The sequence below is a fragment of the Paramacrobiotus metropolitanus genome, unplaced genomic scaffold (assembly GCF_019649055.1).
Source record: "Paramacrobiotus metropolitanus isolate TYO unplaced genomic scaffold, Prichtersi_v1.0 Parri_scaffold0000006, whole genome shotgun sequence".
Classification (NCBI taxonomy): domain Eukaryota; kingdom Metazoa; phylum Tardigrada; class Eutardigrada; order Parachela; family Macrobiotidae; genus Paramacrobiotus; species Paramacrobiotus metropolitanus.
In genome coordinates, this window is record NW_026570226.1 from 2,268,095 (window position 1) to 2,290,437 (window position 22,343).

Sequence of the window (22,343 nt, forward strand, 5' to 3'; positions counted from 1 at the left end):
CGAAGGCAACTGGATAACCAAACCAAAATTTATACTTTACTCTTAGTACGAAGCTTTCACATCAATGAATGCAAATTTATTGCAGTGCAGTAAACGTATGCATTTATTGCAGTGTATTGCGAATGCGAATGCAGTTTGTAGAAACGTCCACAAACTGCGTCACCTGATTCGGTTGAAATCAAGGACTTCATGCAATTCAACCTGGAATTGTGATATTACTCAAGTATCTGTAAGCGGATATATAGATTACGATTTTTAATCTTATTAACGTTTATGCATCCAAACTTCACTGGATAATAACATGAGATAAACACCAGAACTAATTAATAAACAAAAGTCAAACAAGCGTTGCTGTACAGCATACAAAATAATATGAACGGCGACGCATGATCGCATCCAATGCAACAGGTAACCGTCAAAATTCACACGTCTGCATTCCAGAACGCGACAACAAAAACATAAAGTACAAACAATCAATTATCAAAACTATCCGTCCACGAAGTAGTAATCAAACAAATGAAGAGTATCCTGGAAATGATCAAATAACAAAAGAAAACGAGAATGTGTCGTCCAACATATCACTTCTCACCCAGCCAGCGCGCAAGGAATGTGCTCAAATAAACTAGAAAACTACGGTAGAAAACTAAACTTCGGCCGTTTTAATGTCGACCACAACCGACTAGTCCGCAAAATTCCGCTTCATCCGGTGTTACTTCCGCGCCGACAAATCCAGAATGGACCCGTTCGGGCCGCGGAAACACCGCCGGAAATGATCGTTAACATCGGCCTCCTCCTCGTCATCCTCCCGCTCATCATCGGCATCCGATTCCCGACCGGAAATCGGCGACTGATCGCCGGTACTGTCACCACCCCGCAGACCAAGACCGCAGTTACGCAGCGGCTCCGTTAAACGCGATCGTTTGGCCGACAAATCTAGCGGCTGCTCCTGGAAATCCTGCATAGCCTCCGCCATACTGATACGGCGTTTCCGGTCAACGGGAGTCGCCGGTGCGACCTTTCGTTCCGGGAGCGGCGCGGGCTGTGGTTGCAGCAGGGGTAATCCGGCGTTGACGTTCATCAGCGGAAATGCGCCTGGCATGGACATTCCCTGTGTCTGGCAGGCCATGAATAGTTTGAAAAACTCCAGACGCATCTGCTCTTCGGTGAGACCAGTGGGGGAGAGCATTCCGGGACTAGTGGGCGGGAACAGACCGAATGGACTGCCGGGGAAGAACGGGCTGAAGAACGGTGAACGCGGGATATCCGGCTTCTCTTCCTTTTCAAAAGCCGGCGAAACAGAACTGGACGGGGAAACCGGTGGATTCCATAGTTTCGACGGGGCACGACGGCCGCCGCTCTTGACCGAGGATGGCGTGGACACGGTGCGGTCGGAGAAGCGTTCGTCAGCGTCGTGGTCCGCCTCGGAGCTGCCGTTCTGATCGTGCTGGCTCTGAATGAGGCAGTGGATTTTGAACCAATTCGAACGCCGGCCATAGCGAGATCCTGTAATAAAATCCGAAATTAAACAAAAACATATTCGCAAACTTTGCGATTCAGTATAATTATGGCGTACACCTGTGTACTGTACAATAGATCCACTCTTAGCGACATGCAGCCAAGGTGTGGGCTACCTAATTTACGAGCGGTCAATCCACATGAAATTAAAGATTTCAATACTGTACGTATACGGAATACCGGACACAATGTACACAGTACACACCAAAGTACAAAGCGTTCTTACGCAGATCTAGAGAATGTTGTTGTTGATTCTATCACAGTGAGATTTTGTTCCGCGGCTTCCGCCTTACTTCCGCCTTTTGAAAGGCATGTATATAGTACCGTGAATTTGTCCTAGAAAAGCGTCTTTCGAGTATACTGTTAAGTCGTAAGTGGATAAACACAAACAAAATTATTATACCAGAACACATGTATCGGATGTCGTAAAAGTTGACCACTGGAAATTACCGATAAATCGAACAGTGGAAAACCCTCAGGATAACATGTAAACGGAATTGTACAGTACCGTGTACTACAGTAAGTAGTAACTACAACACCTAGTCAAGTTACTAACTCTTGTCGTTGGCAAAAGGAATCAGAGCAGTCTGCCCCATCGCCATCGGTCGTTTTTTATCGTAAACAGCTGAATTTACAACTGGTTATCAATAAAGTGGAGAAGTCATACGGCAAAGGCGACGATAAAAAAAGCGTGTGATCGTTATCGTTAAGTTTGTGTTGCATATCGCAACACGGATATACACCGCATTTATTGGTACATAAAACTCAAAAATCCGAAACGTCGAAACTATAATTCTCACTTTTTTATAAAGCACTTAACGCAGACAGGCGCAAAAAAACCTATTCGATAATTTGAGCGTACAACAATAAAACATGATCCTAATATCCTAAATATGTTTAGCTAATAGTATTTAGTTTTTCCAAAATATAAGATTTAAATAAAATCAATAACGATATTATCACGCTCGGAAAGCTGGATGCCACAATAAGCAGGAACGGTAAAATCCCAAGATTCCCAACAGTCCAGTACATGTTTTTACAATTACTAACAATGTAAGACTAGACTATAGGTGACCTGACTGGGCCTAACCGAAATATCTGCACCAAACTGATAGTCCACCACATCTCGTGATCCAGAAAGAAAACAGAAGAATTCACTTCACTACTAATAAGTGATTGCAATTTGCAAACGCTTACCGTTCTTCGACATGCCCACAGCGAGGCATTTCTCCAGTCGGCAGGCTTTGCAGCACGTGCGGGTCTTGCGATTGATCGTGCAGTTCCCGCCGTTTTTGCATTCGGCCATAGCCTCCTTGTTCATGTGGGTGCGGCCGAAAAAACTCTGCAATGCCAGCAGGGAAACCCGGTTAGAACGTTGACAAATGCATCATCCAGCCAGGATCATGGAAAAATAATACAAGGCACAGCGCAGCGCAGCATTTTGAGCAAAAGGTCAGAGAAGGACACGCGACTGGTACCTACACTCTCTTCGGTGGCCAGTGTGCCAAAACAAACTTATAGCGAACGTTTCGACAAATGAAGTATAATAACTTAAAAAGGAGCATATGAATGTGAAAAATTAGTAGACAACCGTATCAGGAAAAACTCGTGCACCTTGAAAACTGCAGCGCATTGTATCAGTTCTTTGAAAACAAAATTTTCCAGCTTTCAACACGGGGCAAGGGCATGCACAGATAATAAAAATTCTAACGTGCAATGAATATTCAAAATCAAGCATTCGTTGAATACTACTGAGATTATTTTTTTTATTTACTTCGATTTCTCAACTTTGACACAATAAAAAGCAGTAGTTTGATCAATACAAGGTAGTAGGTACACGATTATTGCGTAATGCGATTTCGATCGTTATCAGTAGGAAAAGACGACACTCTGTCTGCCGACGCTGCGCTGGCCCTACATGCATTATCCGACTGTCAGAGTGTCTGGAGAAAATCCAGAAATCCTTACCTTGCAGCCTTCGCATGTAAAGGCCCCGAAATGGAATCCTGCGGCAGGCTCACCGCATACTTTGCAGAGCTGATTCATCTGTAGCAAAACGCGTGAAATCAGCGTCATTTAAATCCAAAGTCTCTTATTAGCACAACTGACGAAGAAGTTAAGATATTCTGAAAGTCGTCCGAAATTATTACTTTATGTTCTGACAATTGCGAGCCGGATCACTAAACCGGATCAAGAATCAGTCATGAATTGTCGATAATGATCAGACGAAATAATTCCACATCATGGATTCAAGATTCAAGGTTGCAAACTGAACCGAATTATCTTCTACAGTACTGGCACATTTAACGATCGCTAGTACAGTTCTGATACACTTTAGCTGGAGGTGGCGCTATCGCCGGTATGGTACACTCGCTGACCATCACTGCTCCGTTTTTCGAAATAGTCCAGAAACCCTCTGATTGGCGCGCACAGATAACAGGTAGGTTAAAGTCAGTAAACCGTCTGCGATCGATATGGAAAACTTTTAATGCGAAGTAGCACTACAAAACGATTAAGTAAATGTGATTAATAAAATATTAAGTAGTGCGGCATCCGCACAATGCGAAGATTTGTAACGACCGGCATTTGCTGCCCTTCGATGCAACAGGTGGAAAGAAAATCGCCCTGGTTTCCACCGAAAATACTGGCGATTAATATTGTACCTTATTAGGTAATGGTCAAGCAATGTACGTCAATATGTACCGATAATCCGCAAGCACATTCAGATGCAATGAATTGAATAAAGTTCTTCGAGCAACAGAACATTTTTAATGTCCGTAATTACTACCCGAAGCATCAACGATGCGTGTCGACAGATGCTAAAATTAGTATACGCCACAGTACTATTGCATACAACGGTTATACTTCAATAACTGCGGAAAATGATCCAAATTGCCATCGTAATTTTTGGTTCTTTTGCGGTAATAATCTGAGGTGGTGCAGATCAGAAGAAGTCTGACCGTGAAAGGCCATCGACACTGCAGACCGAAAAACACAGATTTGGTGAGAGCGGTTTTGGTGCTCGTGGTGTTAAAGATTTGTTGCTTCCTGGTCCGTTTTCTAATGTGTTGACACTTGACTAATTTAGCGCTCGAATTTGTCTTTTTATTGTTTTAACCTCTAATTACTTGTAAACGTTCACTACCTAAGCAGGCATAGGTAATGTGAATTATGAACCGCAGAGAAAATTAGTTCGTCAGTATGAATAACGTCGAATGCAAATGTTCGTTTTATTAAAAAAACTTAAACAATAATTAAAAACACAGTATAGCCGGAAAGAAGATATGAGCACTTCTATGTTAAATGTAAAGGCACTTGAAAATCTCGGTTATCAGTTTAACATTATTTACATTTACGGAAACTTTAAATTAAATCTACCTCTTTGTCATTACGTGCACAATAACAGATTATAGATCACCAATTGGAAAATCAGCAGAAAAACTTTGTATTATGTATTTTCATAATTTTTCAGTTGCTATTGCAAGTGTGTACATACTAACAAGAATTTTGTTCCAAATGCACTGTGGCCGGTGTAAATCACTTTCAGCATTGCACGGTAGCTCAAGCAGCCAATGATTTATGTATGTACAGATACGTATGAGTGTTTACGGATAATTAGAAATATTAATGTAATCCGCGTAATGATGATTAGCGGCAGTTCGGACAGGTTCTTCACCCCACTCAGCCATCTCATCTCTGGGAAAAATCAATTGTCCAGCGATATATCAGTGGAGCAACAAAAGTAGTGCACTGGACAGTGGACAATGGATGGACTAAACGCTTGACTGTCTGGCTGCGGCAAGAGATGCTTATATGTTCAATGCGTATATAACAACATGAAAATATCTTCCTCCCATCTATGCAGCCCATTTCTAAAGATTTATTGTAGAAAATATATTCTTCCCGGCTTTATAAGTAGACTATGTCGCGGTTCCGCCTGCATGCATATTATTGTATTCAACACAACACAGATAAGATATGTAGCGGCGATGATGACCATCAGCCGCAATGCACTCTATGTACAGTATGTGTACCGGCTATTCAGCCGATGCCGGTCATAAATTGGTGAATCCGTGAGCTGGATTTAATGGCATCAATACCCCATGAGCAAATTATCAATAATAATTCACAGGCCGTCTCTTCACTTAAAGAATCCTCCTTTTCAAAACTTTAACACTGGCCTGGGAATCTTTATGTTGTTCTAGCCGATCTATTCACCAATCTATTCGCGCCACAATTTATTGTCTCAATGATCTCGCATATTCTCTTTTCTTTTTAAAATAGCCGATTTGAATTCTAGTGCGGAATAAAACAGGGGAAAATCGAATGATCATGAAACCCACTCGACCGCATCCACGCACAAATCAGATGATGCAGTCAGGCATGCAGAACCAGTGCGCGCTACCGGTCGACACATAACGACACGATAGATACATATGCGGGCTGATGTTTCCTATATGTTGTAAGTATTTACATTTGAAATCCTATTGATTTACATTGGGGCTGCCATATTGTGAGCTGTTGACCGCATAGTTCAATTGGTCGAACAAATTGTCACCTTAAACAGCAAGATTTCTCATTGCAGGTATTAGTGCGTGGAAAGACTATTTCGTTATTTCGTTTCTCATGGCAGCGGAAGGGTGACTTAATTGATTCTGTCGCATATACCGGCAGCAGTTAAAATTGGCCTGCTTGTTAATGTGATAGTATCATCAACAATTAGCGCTGCTATATGGAAAGAATCAATGTGCGAACACAGTACGGAAAAACAAAGAGTATCGGGTGTTATAAACAGCGGTGCACTAATTGCGTGAAAAGTTACAAGAACGGAAATAGCATCGCCTATGTCGCTCCATTTTTTGGCAATGAGTTGTTGTTGAATGTTGATGGACAACAAAGGTCTGTTTTGTGCTTTTTCGCCAGCAGCAAAACTCACAGTTCATCGTCTCCGCCGATCTCACGGCGATATTATATTATCATCTTGACCATGAACCAAGACACGTATAATCAAAAATGCAGAAATTCACGTGCATCACCCATATACAATTGTACTGCGAGTGCGTACGCACACGCGGCACGGTTTTGACAGTGCATAGTAGCCGAAAAGGAAAAACCTGTTGCTGCATTACGTATGTAATTCTGAATAGGTATGAATCCATATTTAACTCGGCTTGTAATGTATTACTGTCGATTTGTGATTATTTGTGATTATGCATTGTAGTTTCTTGATACACAGAAGCAATACAAACCACCTGTATTACGTTCCAGTTACAATATTTCCAAATCAGACCAGCTTGTCTTTAGTTGCACATACAAATTGTTTAACTCACGGCTCCTTACTTTTTTAACTGACACCTCAAATAGATCTCGGATTTGAGCTTCGCTTATACAAATGTAAGCAGTAATAAGAATATCAATGGTTTCGCTCTGCTTTTTCACGTTTATGGTAACATACAACTCGTAAACACGATTACTGGTACTAAATATTAGTTTAAAAGTCTGTACGCAAGGCATCCTAGAAAATCTGTATACGTTGTTTTGTTTTATTCTTTCAGCGAATTACAAGTACATACGAGCTTTTATGATTGATATAATTTTTGTATTTCTTATTGCACTATCATTAATAAATTACCTAGAGTACTAGTAGCTGCACAGCAGTGCCGCTGACGTTGCGGGCAATAGTGACCCGCATCATTCCTAACCGGCAACGCTGCCGATTGGTGCGCATAATGCTAGTAAAAAGTTGTGACAGTTTGTGCCCGGAAGCTGATCGGCTTGGGTCGGCGCAATTTGATTGATCAAAGTTCAAATTTCTGTCTTGACCTTAGTTGAATTGGCGCAGTGCCCATCAGCCAAAATCCCCTCCTGTCATCTCTCGCTATGCAACAAATCGAAAGTGAAATCAATTGCTTACCAAGAATTTAAAAGTAAAATATATTGGACAATGTCTGCTGCAGGAAATCTGCACCGGTAGAGCACGATGGAAGTCACGTTATGTGGAATAATGTTATATGGTTATGGACTTGGAATGTTAATTTGTTTCGCAGATCACAAGAAAGATGCGCTCGCGCCGCAGGCAGCGGAATATAATGCTCTACTATGGTAAAAGAGAACCAGTTTTATAATACTGTATAATTCTCTGTAGGTCAGCACGTAAAGGGAAAGCATAAACATCACTGTGTTCTGTTTCCCTGCACACATATAACAGCCGTCTATTTTCGGTAATTATAGGTGCCATCTATTATCATAAATTTGCCTTGAATATCTCCCGGGAAATGAGGCATGGAGATTTATGTGGGTAAACCCGCGTCCCGGTGTCTTTAAACTATGCTACTCGTTTATATAGGTGTATGCAGTCGGTAGTAATTGCTCGTTGAAAATGTGTCTGACAGTGTTTTGACCTTTCTTAAGTGCTGCCACACCGCTTAATTACTGCATGCGATCCACTTGCTCTAGTTTTCCCGTGCAGCCCTACTCGGCTGGGGTCCAGATTGTCTAATGAGATTTGTCTATTAGAGCGTTAACGGTGTTGTCTAGGACAACTATAATTAAATTCCAGGAACAGGATATTGTAACGCACTTGTTTGTTACACATTCGCCAGCACCGGTACAATAGCCTATTCCGTTCCCTGCTTATAAGCTGGTCACAATGAATACAAGATAGGTGGTGGTCAAATGTGGCTATTACTGAAGTAGTTAAATATACCGTTACCGGGTTTTAGATAACTGATGCATTAAACTGCAAATTCGGTAACATTTTCCTATGCAAGCTTTGCAGAAAGACCACTTCTAAAATTAGCAATTACTAGCCGCTTTGCTCTTTGTTTGTCGCGAAGCAAACTGCTCGTAAAATGAACTTTTTTCGTACTGTATTGTACATCGGCTCGTTATTGTTACAGTCATGTTATTGATTGTATTCATTGGAATAAACTAACTTCCAAGACACCAGATATTTACTTAAGTAAAGTTATTGCTCCATTTCTTAATACGAATTACTGTAACAAGAATTTTATTAATGCTACCTATAAATGCCGTTCTTTGCATGGGCCTTAATTTTTTTAGTATTGTTTTTTATTTCTTTCTCTTACCTTAAAAGATGTATACTCGCTGTCCAAGGATATTTTCGTACCAAGAGTAGGGTAAAAGTCTTGCGCGGATGCAATCTAAAAATAATAATGAACCGTTTTAAGATCTGCGGAAATAGCATACGTAAAAAAACTGTAATAATGTCACATAGGGTCGTAGAAATATGTATAAATTGTGAACTTGTGCATATGCAATATAACCTCTTCGTCAATCATTGCGCACTGCATGCGCTAATAGATAGTAGTGGCGGTTTAGGCAAAGCTGTTCGAACTTGGAATAGTTCACTAGGAAAAAGCTTTATTCTTCGGCAAAACTGCGTAGCGACCTTGAAAAAAAACTAGCGGCTTCTTGGTTGCGACGTTTTAGAATGGCAACACGGATGCACCAGAAGCTGAATGCTACTGCTGTGCGATATACAGTATAAGTAGAATGAATGGTTAAGTGAGTTCGATGACAACAACAAATGCCAAACGCGCATCACAGCAGCGCATTTGCGAAAAATCGGAATAACAAAGTAAACTATCGCATAAGAATCAGATGACTCGCGCTTGCGGGCGCCAATGACATTTTTTTCTTTTTCGTTTTTCCACCACCAGCTAACCACTAACAAGTTTCCAAAAGGCCGTTAATAATCATTCTTTTCCCCCCTTGGTAACACGAGCGATTACTCTCTGCTGAAGATCATCGACCGGCCAATGGGTTAACTCTACATTATAAGACATATGTATTTACAAGTCTAAAGAAGAACATAATCATTAAAAACAAATCCAAGTACACAACACAAAGAATAACACCGCGCAATATCCACAATGTCACATATAGATGCTGTATAACCCGGTAGTGTTACCGGGCAAAAGTTACAAACAGTCAACACCCATTCGCTACGGCGCGGATGCGCTACGTTTATGCATTTTGCCATGAATAACGAAATGAGACCTTTTAACATATCTGACTAGCGTGATTAGGAGAATAGATCAGAATTTATTTGGACCAGGTCACGACGGCGTATACAGCAAAATAAATCCGGAATTTGCTTATTGTGATTCATCTTCGCTCTATTAATTTTCAAAGATGAGACATTCGCGTATGTCAAGCAAATTTTGCTTCTAAGTTTGTGCCGATAGTAAACTTTTATTGCGCTTTATTTATCAGCGTCACAAATTGTGGTGTTTTTTTTTTTGCATGCAAACGATTGTATTTCCATGCAATGCGCATTTCCGTGCAATGCGTTTAACAACCTTTCAGGTTGTACTCGCAATTGCAAAGTTATTTCTTTGCTCGTTTTCCGCGAAAAAGAGGGCAACCTTATATTCTAAATGTTAGAAACTGCCTGAGTGAAAAATTCATGTAAAATATCAGAGAAAACATGATGTGCGTACGGAATATTTTATTTGATAAAAAATATATAGGACAGCCGCAATAAGATGTCAATAAGTTTCTGCGTATTTATATAAATGTTCGGTTAATAAGATCAAATGCAATTATATCTATGTCTGAATATGTACGTGCAGTGTTATATCGCAACGCGCGTTAACATTTTCGCGTCAGCTGCTGCTTTTAGATACAAAGTGCAAATTTTAAAAAGACAGTTAATTTAGCCGATGAATGCAAACATGTTGAGATAATTTGAAATTTGCGCTTCATTAAACACCCTTGCCAATAGAAGCTGGGATTTAACGTACCAAAGGGGAGTGTGGAACGGGAACAATTAGGTCGGCTTTGGACGTTCACACAAAATCAGTCAGTTGCTCTAAATGACGATTACACAAATGTATCTGCCCGCATTTAAATTCAATGCTAATACTGCACGGAAGAATAAATGCCCGAGCAGGAGATGATATGGACGATGAATTGAGCGTGAAACCGCTAAATTGTCATAATTTAGAAGTCCAGCTTGTGGCATTGGTTTGCTTGGCCAAGCAGTAAAAAGAATAAAAAGTTCTACATTCTCCAGTAATATTAGCACGTCAACTCAATGTGAATTTAAGATAGAAACCGAAATAGTAAGTAGTTAAATTGTTTGTAGTAGTAAGTTGGCGGAATTATAATTTTACACTTGTATAAAAGACTTGTACATGTAAGAGAATATTATGAGTGTAACAAAATCTGCGCCACGGAAAAATTTTTTTGTAGTATGGATCGCATCAAAAGTTGTTAATCGACCGCTTAATGACACTTCTGATGACTTCACTTACCAGGAAAGCAGAATTTGACTTCGGGACTAGACGGGAGCGGAACCAAAAAAGCACTGTTCTAATTAGTTAACTCACTGTTTAAGCAGCAAGCTGAGCAGTGGTCAGACAATACGTACCTTCCAAATTAAACTGCAGAACGTACGGAATCAACTCTCATAGAATCAACCGAAACACCACCCGAATTTTTAACACATTCTTGTTACAATATCATACTGCTAGTGCTTAGCATACATACTATAATATATAAGGACAACTAGAGCAAGCGCTGGTTTTAAAATCAGATTGGACAAAATCGGATACAAAAGGCGGAACTTGAAATTCTCTGTCACATATGCACTGATCATCAACCTGTTGATTCCCAAGCAATAGTCTATGGTGTGAACGCGCTGTATAACAGAATACCGGTTGTCACACCGTCCTCTAAACTGACGCTTTACGATTGCTCTACTGCTTCGATATTCTGTTTATTTGTTCTGGTTCAGGTTCACCCTCTGTTTTTCGGTATGGTAGACTTGAAAGTAATATATGTCGCCAGATCTGATTTGACGATACAGCTACCGCTGCAATTATTACAGTAAAAATTTCCACGAAGATCCACCAAAGCTGAAATAATGCAGCTAATGGCCAGGATCTGAAAACCAGTTTGAAAATCATAGTCGAACACCACTACAATCACGCACGGTAATAACACCTACTACAGTTACATGTACAGGATCGCAGGAATTCTTTGTGCACAGTGCACATCATATCGGCAGATATAACTGCGCTGACCAGAAAACGATTTTAAATAAATTGAGTATACCTCATTTTACCGCATCTGTACCTGTAAGTGCGAATCCCATGATTGGTATACTGCATTCAAGGATCAGTGTTGATCACTTTCACACTGTTATATAGTACAATAACTGAACCTATAGATAAGTAGCGCAACTTGTAATAAAGTTGCTTCCAAAACAAACAAGTTAATGAAGTTGGTGAATTATTTATCTACGATCAAAACGGAGAAGCGCGTGCCACCCAGTTTTTCGGCAACGGAAAAGTATACAAAATCGGCGCGGAAATGCGGCTTCAGCTTTGGGAACTATTAAAGAGCTAAAAGAACCATTTTTACTTGTTCTAGTATAATGGTTGCTTGGCGCTTGCGTTTTTGGATGATGGAATAATTTTGCTAGAACAAATTGATATGCAAAATAAATTAAAGCAGATCACATGCACTGCTATGATCGTTCTGTTGTATGAAAAACACTATTTTTAACTTTAGGTGCTCTCGTTTCCTTATCATGGGATTTCTAAATTTACAGGTTAAGTCGCACAAGTGAAGTACGACCTAACCATAAGTCATATAAACACGTTTTCATAACATGTGTTAAGGTACTACAATGTTCCACATAATTTTTTTAAGTAAGGTATAATACAACCGCAAAAGTTTATGTACTTAAAATATTCGTTTGAAATATATGCGATTAATCCTGACAGGAAAACTTGTACCCCCGGATCAGTAGATACAGCGCAGTTATGTATACTTCAGTATCCTGTATATTCGTATACTTCCAAAGTGCATACTGCAGGTACATTGTACTATATTTGAATGATCCTATGGCAGACTTCTCTGTGTACGTGCATTTTTTTTATGAATCTTCTCCATGCTTAATCTAAATTTAGCAGTACTAATGCTTACTTATCAAGCCACCATAAAGAAAATATTACGGATGAAAGGTAAGCGGAAAACTACGGCGGAAGAGAAAAACGGGTATTAAAGTGAACGTGAACTGAGTTTTTATCCGTCCGTCGGCAAGAACTCAAGCCTGAACCACCGTACGGCGTACATACCGTAATGATACATATTTTTCAACGCTATCTGAATTCAAATTTTGCTTGCAGTTCGAAATGTTCGGTAGTGACAATCTCCACTGAAGCGGAGAGATATGCGCTTCGGTGAGCGCACTAAAAGTAAGCCACTATCAAAGTTGAACAGATGACGCTTTTAAAGCGCAATAAAAGGTTTGTACCAGTTGAAAAAATGCTCTCAATATGGACATATCTGGATTATCTCATATTCCGATGCCGGTTGCACGGCAGAAATATCAATATGAACAATGTCTCTACTTATCATCTTTGAGAGCATAATAAGTAGAAATATTTCTTGTAATATTACTACAATGGTAAAAGAAAGCATCACCATATTATCAGTTCGCATTTTGGTTTTGTATAACTACTATGGATTCTAAATGATGTTCATACTATTCTATTTGTCTAGAAAAAAAGTAGGAACAAAATCGTCGCAAAACATGCAGCAGCGTCCTTTGGTGTAAAAATTTATGGGAACCGTTTACACGGCTTCTACGTATCCCACGCCAGTAATTCTATTTTCCTGATATCACACCAAAGTCTTTCGAAATATCTTCCGAGTGATGAATCCACTTTGTACGCAAAAGTGGCCAAGCACAACAAATGTGAGACAAGGTAATAAGATGAGGTCTGATTTGATGTCGACAACGCTATGTTCCCAATATCGGGTAATCTCCAGCGGCAGAACTTTACGGCTTAAACTCGTGCGTCAGGGCGTTAAGGTCAGGTAAACTGGAGTTTCGCAAGAGAAACTACAGAGAATATCCAGAAGATGGAAATTTTATGCTTAACAAGGTAATAATGTACGGACAAGATTCCTTGACAAAATTCGATTGTGCGAAGTAAAACTGGGCAGGGTGTTTGTAATATGTTATCAATTGGTTCAATATTGTTGTACAGTATAACAAATCATAGCTACCTATTGTTTGTCTATAAAAAGGCCGAAACATAAATTTAAAAGTGAATTAATGTAATCATTCGATGCGTAAGTTGATGCGTGAGTCTTCCCATCATGCGCCAGTATCGAGCTCTCGTATGCATTCAGTTTATAATATGTTACATCTAAACACTAACCCTGCTAACAAAAAAAAACATAGTACTATGATTTGCAAAGGTTTATTTGTATGACATCATATCAATATGCAGCAAAAGATAATACTATAATGGTTTTTTGCTATTTTAGAAGAGCTCAAATTAATGTTGTTAATGAACTTAATCATATTTCAACAATAAGCAGAATATTACAATGCTTATTACGCTATTATTATACACTGCATAAGCTCTCTTAAAATATTGCACATTAGTGTCTGTTCGTAAACAATTGCACAGGTCATGCATCTAGTACCGCATAATGTAAATTACCTGTCTGGCAATACATTTTCTTTTTAATCGTTTGGTACGTCCCAGTTTTTTCTTCTTTGAACTTTCAGCCCAATAAATACAATAATAAAATCGAATTTTCCCATCCGATAAAAAAATGTGCGAAACTATTCTATTTGTCCACAATATAAAATAATTAAGCGTTGTAAATGCAATGTATGGATTATATAAGCGCTTCCAAACTGAAGTCATCAAAGTGCATTTCAACAAATGTTTGATTTGAAATATAAACTAACTGTCCGTGAGAGATAGTCGTGCCGGAATGACTTTTTCCAGCCAAAACGTCTGCATAACCCCTTTCCCCTGTAATACATAAAGCTGCTTGACCAACAGGTTAATTAATAAAGCAATTAGGGCCATGCAGTCAAAGTGGGATACGGTATATAGATATAGACGCTAATTCGTATCTTTCACACGTTTATTAATTTTTTATTTTTGCCATGCTTATTATTATTGTTGTGCTCTTTATTATCGTTATTTTGATCTACCACACGTATAAAGTCGCAGTCGTATAAGGTCGCACTCTAAAGTCTAAACTACATTGCAAATTTGCAATATGGCTTCTAGCTTATCATGTGTACAGTACAAGTACTCCTCGCGTTACAAAACTCCCTTTGCAAAGTAACAATTTTACCTTTATTTCTAAAGATCCACGGGTGGTAAAATGAATCCTTTTGCTGACACAAGGACATCTTTAACATTTACTGTCGTCTGGATCCTCTGAGCTGAAAAGATTTCGAACTTTTTTAAACTTTCCTCAAAGGTCAAGTAACGCCCCACGCGACTTACGTTCACTAGTGGAAGCCATACGTGATGCGCAATTGACCGTATCACCAAACCTAAACAAAAAATGTTGTATACTATACTGATTGCATTACTGCATTGCGTAGGATAAAGCGACGCCACTACGTTTTATTGTACTAGCATGCTGAACACTTACAAGCAAAAGCGTAACATTTTGTTTCCTATAACACCGGCAACCAGTGGACCTAATCAAAAGAGAGGGAGATTTTAAAACATTTTTTGTGATCATAAAATACATTTTTTGTGATCATACAATACCTGAAAAGTTTTTTATCCATAAATTCTTAATATTTATTTTGATTTACCACACTGAATCCCAATCTGCAGTCGTATTCGGCATCCAGCAAACTGTTGGGTGCGTACTGCTTCCAGAAACGCGCAGCATAACGATGCCACTTGAAAAACATGGTACTGTCCATTACGCTCCGGAACACCACTGGTCAGCTAAGAGTGCCAAATTAAATGTTTCATCTCAATATTATTTACAAATTAGGTTTTTGTCAGGCAGTAAACAATTATTTATATATACTTAGTATTACTTACATGTTCCTTATACTTCCTGCGTATTCAGGCAAAAATAATCTAATTATGCTAAAACAATCCTTAAACTGACCATATATGTGTCTTTTATTGTTTCCACTTTGTACACATCATACAAAGGTAGCAGGTTGTCCATACAGACGTAAAGGTCATTCAGCAAGGCAACAATTCCCAGCGGTGTCAAGTGCGCCGTTAACGCAGCAAATTCCCATATTCCCGTAAAAGCTACCGTCGCACTTTCGAAAGATTCCGGAAGAACTGTTTCCCCGCGGAGAAGACAGTTGGCCACGGATCTAATTAATTCCCAAGGGTCATTTTTTATAAGTGCATGTAGTACTCATGATCATATGCAGATTGTTGATTTTGAAAATACCTGGGCAAAATACCCCTCAGCAAATTTTCCGATCGTTCCTTTTCCGCTTGCAGATTCTGTGTGCGTTGGTTGACTTCATTTTCCAAGTCAGCCGCTAATGTTTGCAGTCGCCAGATGAGATTGTCCACATAAGAGCGCTCACAACTGCCTTGCAAGCTGGAGGTCAAGATGGCTACGACTTCGTCGATGGTCGGTCGCTCAATCGGGGTTTGTCGCCAGCACTCCTCTATTAGCGCCTTCAAGTCGATAGACACTTTGCCGATTGACATTTCCGGTCGCATGTATGGACTGCTCGAGGATTTGATTCGGCTGATGATCTCTAAATAATTCAAAATTTCAGATACGCATTTCGTATAAAAGCATTCCAGCATCGGCTTTTTCTACGGTTCTACCACACAAACTATAGATTGTAACTACCACACTGTACATGTAAGAAGCCATACGTTAAAGTGTATTAGACCTGAAATAATAATTTTTTAGCTAACGCTTAAAAATGCGTCGCTAATTGCTGCCATAATAATGATTAGCATTGTAAAATTACAGTTCCATCGGCAGTGTACGACAAAATGTTTTTACCCTTTTCTGACAAACTGGGTGGATGATAAGTATCTCCATCCGGAACGTAATACGGCTTCGTCAAGAACATCACCTCATACATGACAATACCGAAAGCATAGACATCACTTGCGGAAGTCGGGTTGCTCCTCGGGTGCCGTAGTAACTCCGGTGCCGTCCAGAACAATTTCTCGTATTGCCCTTGACGTAGCGCCAACTCTACCCGGCATTTATAAAAAACCGGCAAACCAAAATCTGTCAGCTTGACACTGAAATGCGGTGTCAGCATGCATGTGGCAGTGGACAAAGAGCCATGAAATGTGGCGCATCGGTGAATATATGCCAGTCCCTAAAAACATTTTGTACACAGAATGCCTGAATTTCAAATAAAAGAAACATCAAAGGTCATCTCCAAAGTTCCGGTATATTTTGTAACGCATATGCTTAAATAATTAGGATGTATGTATTACTGCATTGTTGATGTAAATATTAATGTACGAGTATAATGTATGAGTTCTTTTTTACCTGAGCACAGTCATAAAGCAGCATTAACTGCAAATTGGGGTCTATAGGTTTATCCCTATCCTGTATTAGTTTATCGATTCCTCCTCGGGGGAAATATTCGGATATAGTGAGAATGCTGGCCTGATCAAAGCACACTCCGATGAAATCAGCCACGTTCTGATGGCGCAGGGACTTTCTCTACGACAAAGGGTGGCAGTAGTTGTGAGTTATATAGAATAATGTGGGATAAGCGTCATAGTAATTGCATTGCGCACGTTAACTTACGCACCAGGTTAATCTGCTTCCGGAGGTCATCAATATGCGATGGGTCTTTGTGCTCCTTGTTATCTTGCCGACGCACCCACACAATAGTGCCGCGATACGTCATCATGTGCAAGATTTGCATATTGAACATATCGGTGTGTCGCTGTAATCAGTGGCCGCAAAAGTTGTAAGATTTGAGTACCAGTGCAACAAATGTACGAGTACTTTTATTTCGACAACAGGCGCCAGTGTACATAAAAACATGCCTGCGCCGATTTACACTAATAAATGTGCAACAAATTAAAGTAAAGCAGCTCGTTGTAAACTTAATCATTACGTTGAATTTTTAAGCCAACCACTGGAACAAATGCTAACAGTTACTACACACAAGCATAACTATTTAGCGCTGTATTGAAACTGCCAAAAAATAACGTTTTACTCCCTTACCGACACCCTCGCGCGGAAATTGGAACTAGCCAGGCTGTCAAAGGTCGTGTAAGTTACCGGTGTAAGTTCGTCCATGGATATCATCCATTCGCCGGTTATTGGTTTTCTTGTCTTTCTGCGTGAAAAACGGTTTTAAAATAAGCATTTGAATTTAGGCCACCCGGCTATAAATAATTAGAACAAAACATATGTTGATTAAACTTACTTGTATCGAATCACGAATACAGTAGACAAAATACCGGCGATCAAAAGCAGTAAAATTATAGTCAGTGCTTCTACGGCTGTGTTCCAGGCGGCAGTGAAACCTGAAGCAGAAATACGAATTATGCATTGGAATATGCGAATACGAGTTTGACTACTGTAGAGTGATAATAATAATAATAATAATTAAACCGTACTATATGCGAGTAAAAATATGAATAATTTATAATTTCTCAATAAAACAAACGTGTGGGGCAAGGCGCACGTGTAACGTTTCCGACGATAGCTACTTGATATAAATACAGCACCTGTATTCAAACATTTGGGATCTTTTCCATCGAATCCGCATGGCGGTCGGTTGGATGGCGGGGTGCCATTGTTGGGCCAGTCGAATTGCCGATCACCGATGCGACTGAATTCCCGATGCTCTTTATCCCATTTCAGAACAGCCTGATAATCCATGACAAGCATTATCTACCAAATTAGCTTTCGAACGTTTCTAAAGAAATTAAACTTCACATTATGTCGGCACCTGAAAGTCATTTCCCCCGGGTACTAAGCCGGATACGGCGTAATTATTATCCAGATCGCCGTTACTGTTAACGTGAAATGTCCCCAGTGGAGTAGTGAACCATCGATCCCATGCCAGTCGGGCCATATTCACGCTATGCATAGCGGATATTGTGCCATATTCGTTAAGGGCTTCCGAGATAATCTACATTTTTTACCAACAAAATTCAAGTTGTACAGAATGTCGGTTTATTGTCCTATCATCCAACAAATGACAGTACTTTACCCTTGAAATCATTATTACTCCTTGATAAAACTCCCGAACAAACGGTATCACCTAATCGTAAAGGAAAGGAATGCAGACATATACACGTACGTGTACGCTTGAAATATTTTCATTTTGGCTTAAGTCAATTCCAGAAAAAATATTACCGGTACGAAGTATACGATCTACATATCCGTACATCAACAGTTATGACAGAATAAGCTTATTAATACATTTAGTCGAATACGCAACTTGAATTTGTGCGTTTTAGTACTGCGTACAGGTTCATTCAAGTCGTAAATTTGGTCATAATCCTTCAGTGAACGGTTTATCATTTCGTTCAACAATGAACGGGAAGCATTGGTTTCCGGCTCCAACGTGGAAATCAGCAAGAGAGATTGGTAGGCTTTGCGAGTTTGCTAACATAATCAGGACAATTATTAAAAAGCAACTGGCAGCCGGCACTAATATAATATTATCCAAATAACCGGCTTACGTTGTCCAATTCGTCGCCATATTCCCAAGTCATTCGTCCAAAACCTCTTGGAGACTTAAAAGGCTCAAACGCAATAAAAACCTGCAACAGTAACATGCGGATACGGTGGGAACCTCTTAGCAGCAAAAACAGTTTCAGTACAGCAAATCAGCAATATTGTTAAATTTTTATGATATGTGTAATGAGTGTCAGCTTATCAAATACAAAGTCTGTAGAACTGAATTTTTCGTTGGGATATAGATTTCGATTACCACTAGGAGTAAATTATATCAGAACGGTTAACACCCACATGTTCCCCTGCAGTCATTCCCATCTGTTCAGCAGCAGCCTAGAATGCAATAAATAACACGGAGGTATAGAAGAAAACTCGAACAACGTACGTCATGACTTTTTAATGTTGTGCAATGTGGGTAATCATTACGTATGTATATGTTGGTATTGTGTTTAACTTACCAGCATATGCCTTAATCGTGATCCGTGCGTAATGACAATAAACACTGCAAGCAAAGGATTATTACCTTAACTGTAAAGTTCATATTTCTGAAAGGTCTGCTCATTTTTCGTACCACGACTGTATCGTGATGCCTCACGCAGATAATAATCGTAAAGAGGATATTTGACAAAATTGTAATGCAGATAGTGAACGGATGTCAGATTGCCGGCGTTAACATTGTACATGTACTGCGGCAGTTCGCGATTCAGAATGGCGAAAGTGTTTAGCTCTGTGGCACCATCATCACCAATGATGGTTACATCCGTCCATCCAAAATAAGCTAACAAGGCCGCCGTGACCTCGCCCAGTTCGTTGGATAAATACGGAAGCAGGCGCAGTAGTGTAGGGAAGCGTTCGCGTGAATCCAGGTGGGAATCTGTTCCACCGCTAAACAAACCGAATTTTAATATTTAATAACCATCTCCAGATAATAATGCTGATCTATATTATACGTTATGCATCATTGATTACCGCAATTTTTAAACTCATCATAATGGAAGCATTAACAAAATGAGCGAAGGCAAGGCAGCTAACAAGAATTGTAGGATATTATAAAAAACTTTTTGTGGCGTAGACATTCCATTAGCGTTCCACTAGCGCCCATAAATTGTAATGCCCTACCCAACACTTTTTCCCTGCTTAGTCTCTGAATAGCTCTTATTAATTTTTTTATTATTTATAATAATTTATGCAGTTAATAGTTTGCTTGTACGGTAATTACTGTATTTCTAAGCAAGTAAAACAATTGCTCCACTATAAATACGCTTGCAGTTGCATGCTTACGTAGTAATTATGGGAATATTGTTTTCTGCAAACAATAAACACAAAGTTAGTCTTATCACATTTGTTTCGACAAGTATCTATGTAGTATATTTTACGCTTACGTCGTTTCAGTACCTCGTGCGAAATCGCCTAATGCTGGCAACGCGTCGCTGCAGGCTGAAAATTAAAAAAAATGTTACGATTTGCTAGTAAATCAGTAATTCAAAATTGTTGTTGCAGTCTCTTAAAACAGAAAGGTTTACCATTATCTTTTAAATGTTTTACACCAAACCCATAAACGAAAGCCGACGTCAAAAAACAAACAGTTGTGTCGCCTGTTTGTAGAGTTTAAATATGTCCGAAGGCATATCTTTAAAAAGCTATGTACTCGTAACGTTAACTAAAAACAAAGTTGGCAAACTGCAGAGAGCTTACCTGTGGCAAGAATGACGGTGGTTCTATTATTAAGCAAATCCAAATGATGAGTGTAATAATAATCGGCAACCAGTGGTAACGCTTCGGCTTGCACGGTTGTGCACAACTTCACAGACGGTTTCATAAAGGTCACCAAGGAAAAGTTCAGATTAGTGTAGGTATTTCGTGCGTACAGCAGTCCCATATCGATGGCCGGACCAACATATCCCAGACTGTGTATCAAAGTTGAATAGGAGTGAATGGACAAAAAAACCACGTGATTGTCATCAGCGGCTAGCAGATTCACGACGGAGTTATAAAGCAGCAGTGAAAAATACACGTATGTTCGCACTGGCCACATCGTATGAATGATTTTCCATTGTTGTCCAGAACCAGATAATTTTACTTAATGTATCTTCAGAATAGTTTCCACAAAAACAATGGCAAAACAAGTTGGATTTTCGGTGTGTATGCCGTCTCCTGCTGGTTTTCACAGCAGAAATGGGTTTAATCAACCCTTACCGTGTCCCGAGAGAAATGTATTACAGCGCTAGTAACGTACTTCAATCTACCAAAAACACCGGAAATACTTCGTAGTAGTTCGTACAGAGGTGCGGAAAGCGCTAGCTAGCACTTTCCGGTTTTACCACAGACGGGATGATTCCCTCTGTCTTGCCGGAATAGTTAAATTTTTCAGTCTGTTGAGACCTTAGGTTTCCGTATCGATCTGTATTACTTACATATCGGTACACGTTTCCAAACATTTCTGAAAAGACACCTTCAAAATTCAACAAGGAAGTTAGTACATACAGGTGAGGAAATCAATAAACTAACATGCGCATATTTTTATGTGAAAGCATGTATATCCGGACGGATATACTACGGTACCGGTACTTTCTTTAGTACAAAAGTTAACGGCGCAGCGGAAACAACCAGTCAATCGCTATGCCTGTATCCCCGAATGAAAAGTCTTGGATAATGACATCACTGCTACGAGGTATTTATAATTATACATTATCTGCGTCCTTTTATGCATTAATACTGTATGTATTGGAAATAGTGTAAAAAAATAGTTGAAATAGTTCTCATTTGCTACGAGTAGTTCGAAATAAGGTGTCTGCACATATCTTGAACTACTGTACCTATGTACGAATACGTTTCTATTAACTTTGAACTGCTACAATAAAAAAGCATGTGTGATAATCTAATAACTGAATGTTGTGAGTGTGGTTGAAGCAGGTAAACCGAAAGACCGACTAAACATGGAAAATGTTAAAAGTGCGAACTGAAGTATTACAGTAATTTTACTATAAGATATGATTACAGCATACCATATTAAATTTTTTTCTTCAAAGTTGGCGCGCACTCACGCAATTTTTTATTACTTGATAACCCATAGAGTTGAACTGACTTGACGCTAGATGAATTAAATTAGCGATCCTTGATCTCGAAATCGGTACTTGCATTATGATTTGTTACCGAAAATCACCACTGTTTTCTCAGTTCGATTTGGCTTTTACTGAGTTTTACCGTATTGTTTTTGTACTGTGTGTCCACAGGTACAGGTCTGCACTCCTATTTGAATATTTTACGAAATCGGGACTGCGAAATTGCGAATTCCCAAACTGTTCCACGGCCAGTCATCAGCTGTGCCAACGGTCATCGTTTATCGGTACGCTAGGTAAAGCTAC

At 39.5% G+C, this 22,343-nt stretch overlaps 2 protein-coding genes across 7 annotated transcripts; both read right to left on the reverse strand.

Annotated features, from left to right (window-relative positions):
* Positions 1-246: 246 nt before the first annotated feature.
* LOC129582088 (zygotic gap protein knirps-like) lies at positions 247-11,245 on the reverse strand. Of its 5 annotated transcripts, none has more exons than XM_055473493.1 (5): positions 10,797-11,245; positions 8,604-8,678; positions 3,484-3,561; positions 2,713-2,857; positions 247-1,503 (listed from the first exon to the last, which is right to left on the reverse strand). In XM_055473493.1, the coding sequence occupies exons 3-5, from the start codon at positions 3,559-3,561 to the stop codon at positions 710-712; spliced, it is 1,017 nt and encodes a 338-aa protein (XP_055329468.1). In that variant the 5' UTR covers positions 8,604-8,678; positions 10,797-11,245; the 3' UTR covers positions 247-709. The 5 variants fall into 5 exon arrangements, with proteins under 5 accessions (XP_055329468.1, XP_055329470.1, XP_055329467.1 ...); XM_055473495.1 differs by lacking the exon at positions 10,797-11,245 and adding an exon at positions 10,284-10,665; XM_055473492.1 differs by lacking the exon at positions 10,797-11,245 and adding an exon at positions 8,802-9,341.
* Positions 11,246-14,033: 2,788 nt separating this feature from the next.
* Positions 14,034-21,239, reverse strand: LOC129582080 (atrial natriuretic peptide receptor 1-like). 2 transcript variants are annotated; one of them, XM_055473485.1, is made up of 23 exons: positions 20,674-21,239; positions 20,374-20,415; positions 20,260-20,284; positions 19,550-19,863; positions 19,437-19,480; positions 19,273-19,311; positions 18,984-19,064; positions 18,769-18,906; positions 18,509-18,559; positions 18,245-18,427; positions 18,021-18,162; positions 17,717-17,816; positions 17,512-17,626; positions 17,090-17,227; positions 16,822-16,998; positions 16,318-16,645; positions 15,742-16,060; positions 15,442-15,661; positions 15,134-15,272; positions 14,965-15,013; positions 14,814-14,863; positions 14,659-14,749; positions 14,034-14,327 (listed from the first exon to the last, which is right to left on the reverse strand). In XM_055473485.1, the coding sequence occupies exons 1-22, from the start codon at positions 21,011-21,013 to the stop codon at positions 14,667-14,669; spliced, it is 3,117 nt and encodes a 1,038-aa protein (XP_055329460.1). In that variant the 5' UTR covers positions 21,014-21,239; the 3' UTR covers positions 14,034-14,327; positions 14,659-14,666. The 2 variants fall into 2 exon arrangements, 1 of the variants encoding a protein (XP_055329460.1); XR_008689587.1 differs by lacking the exon at positions 14,034-14,327 and having other exon boundaries at positions 14,723-14,749; positions 15,087-15,272.
* Positions 21,240-22,343: the final 1,104 nt, after the last annotated feature.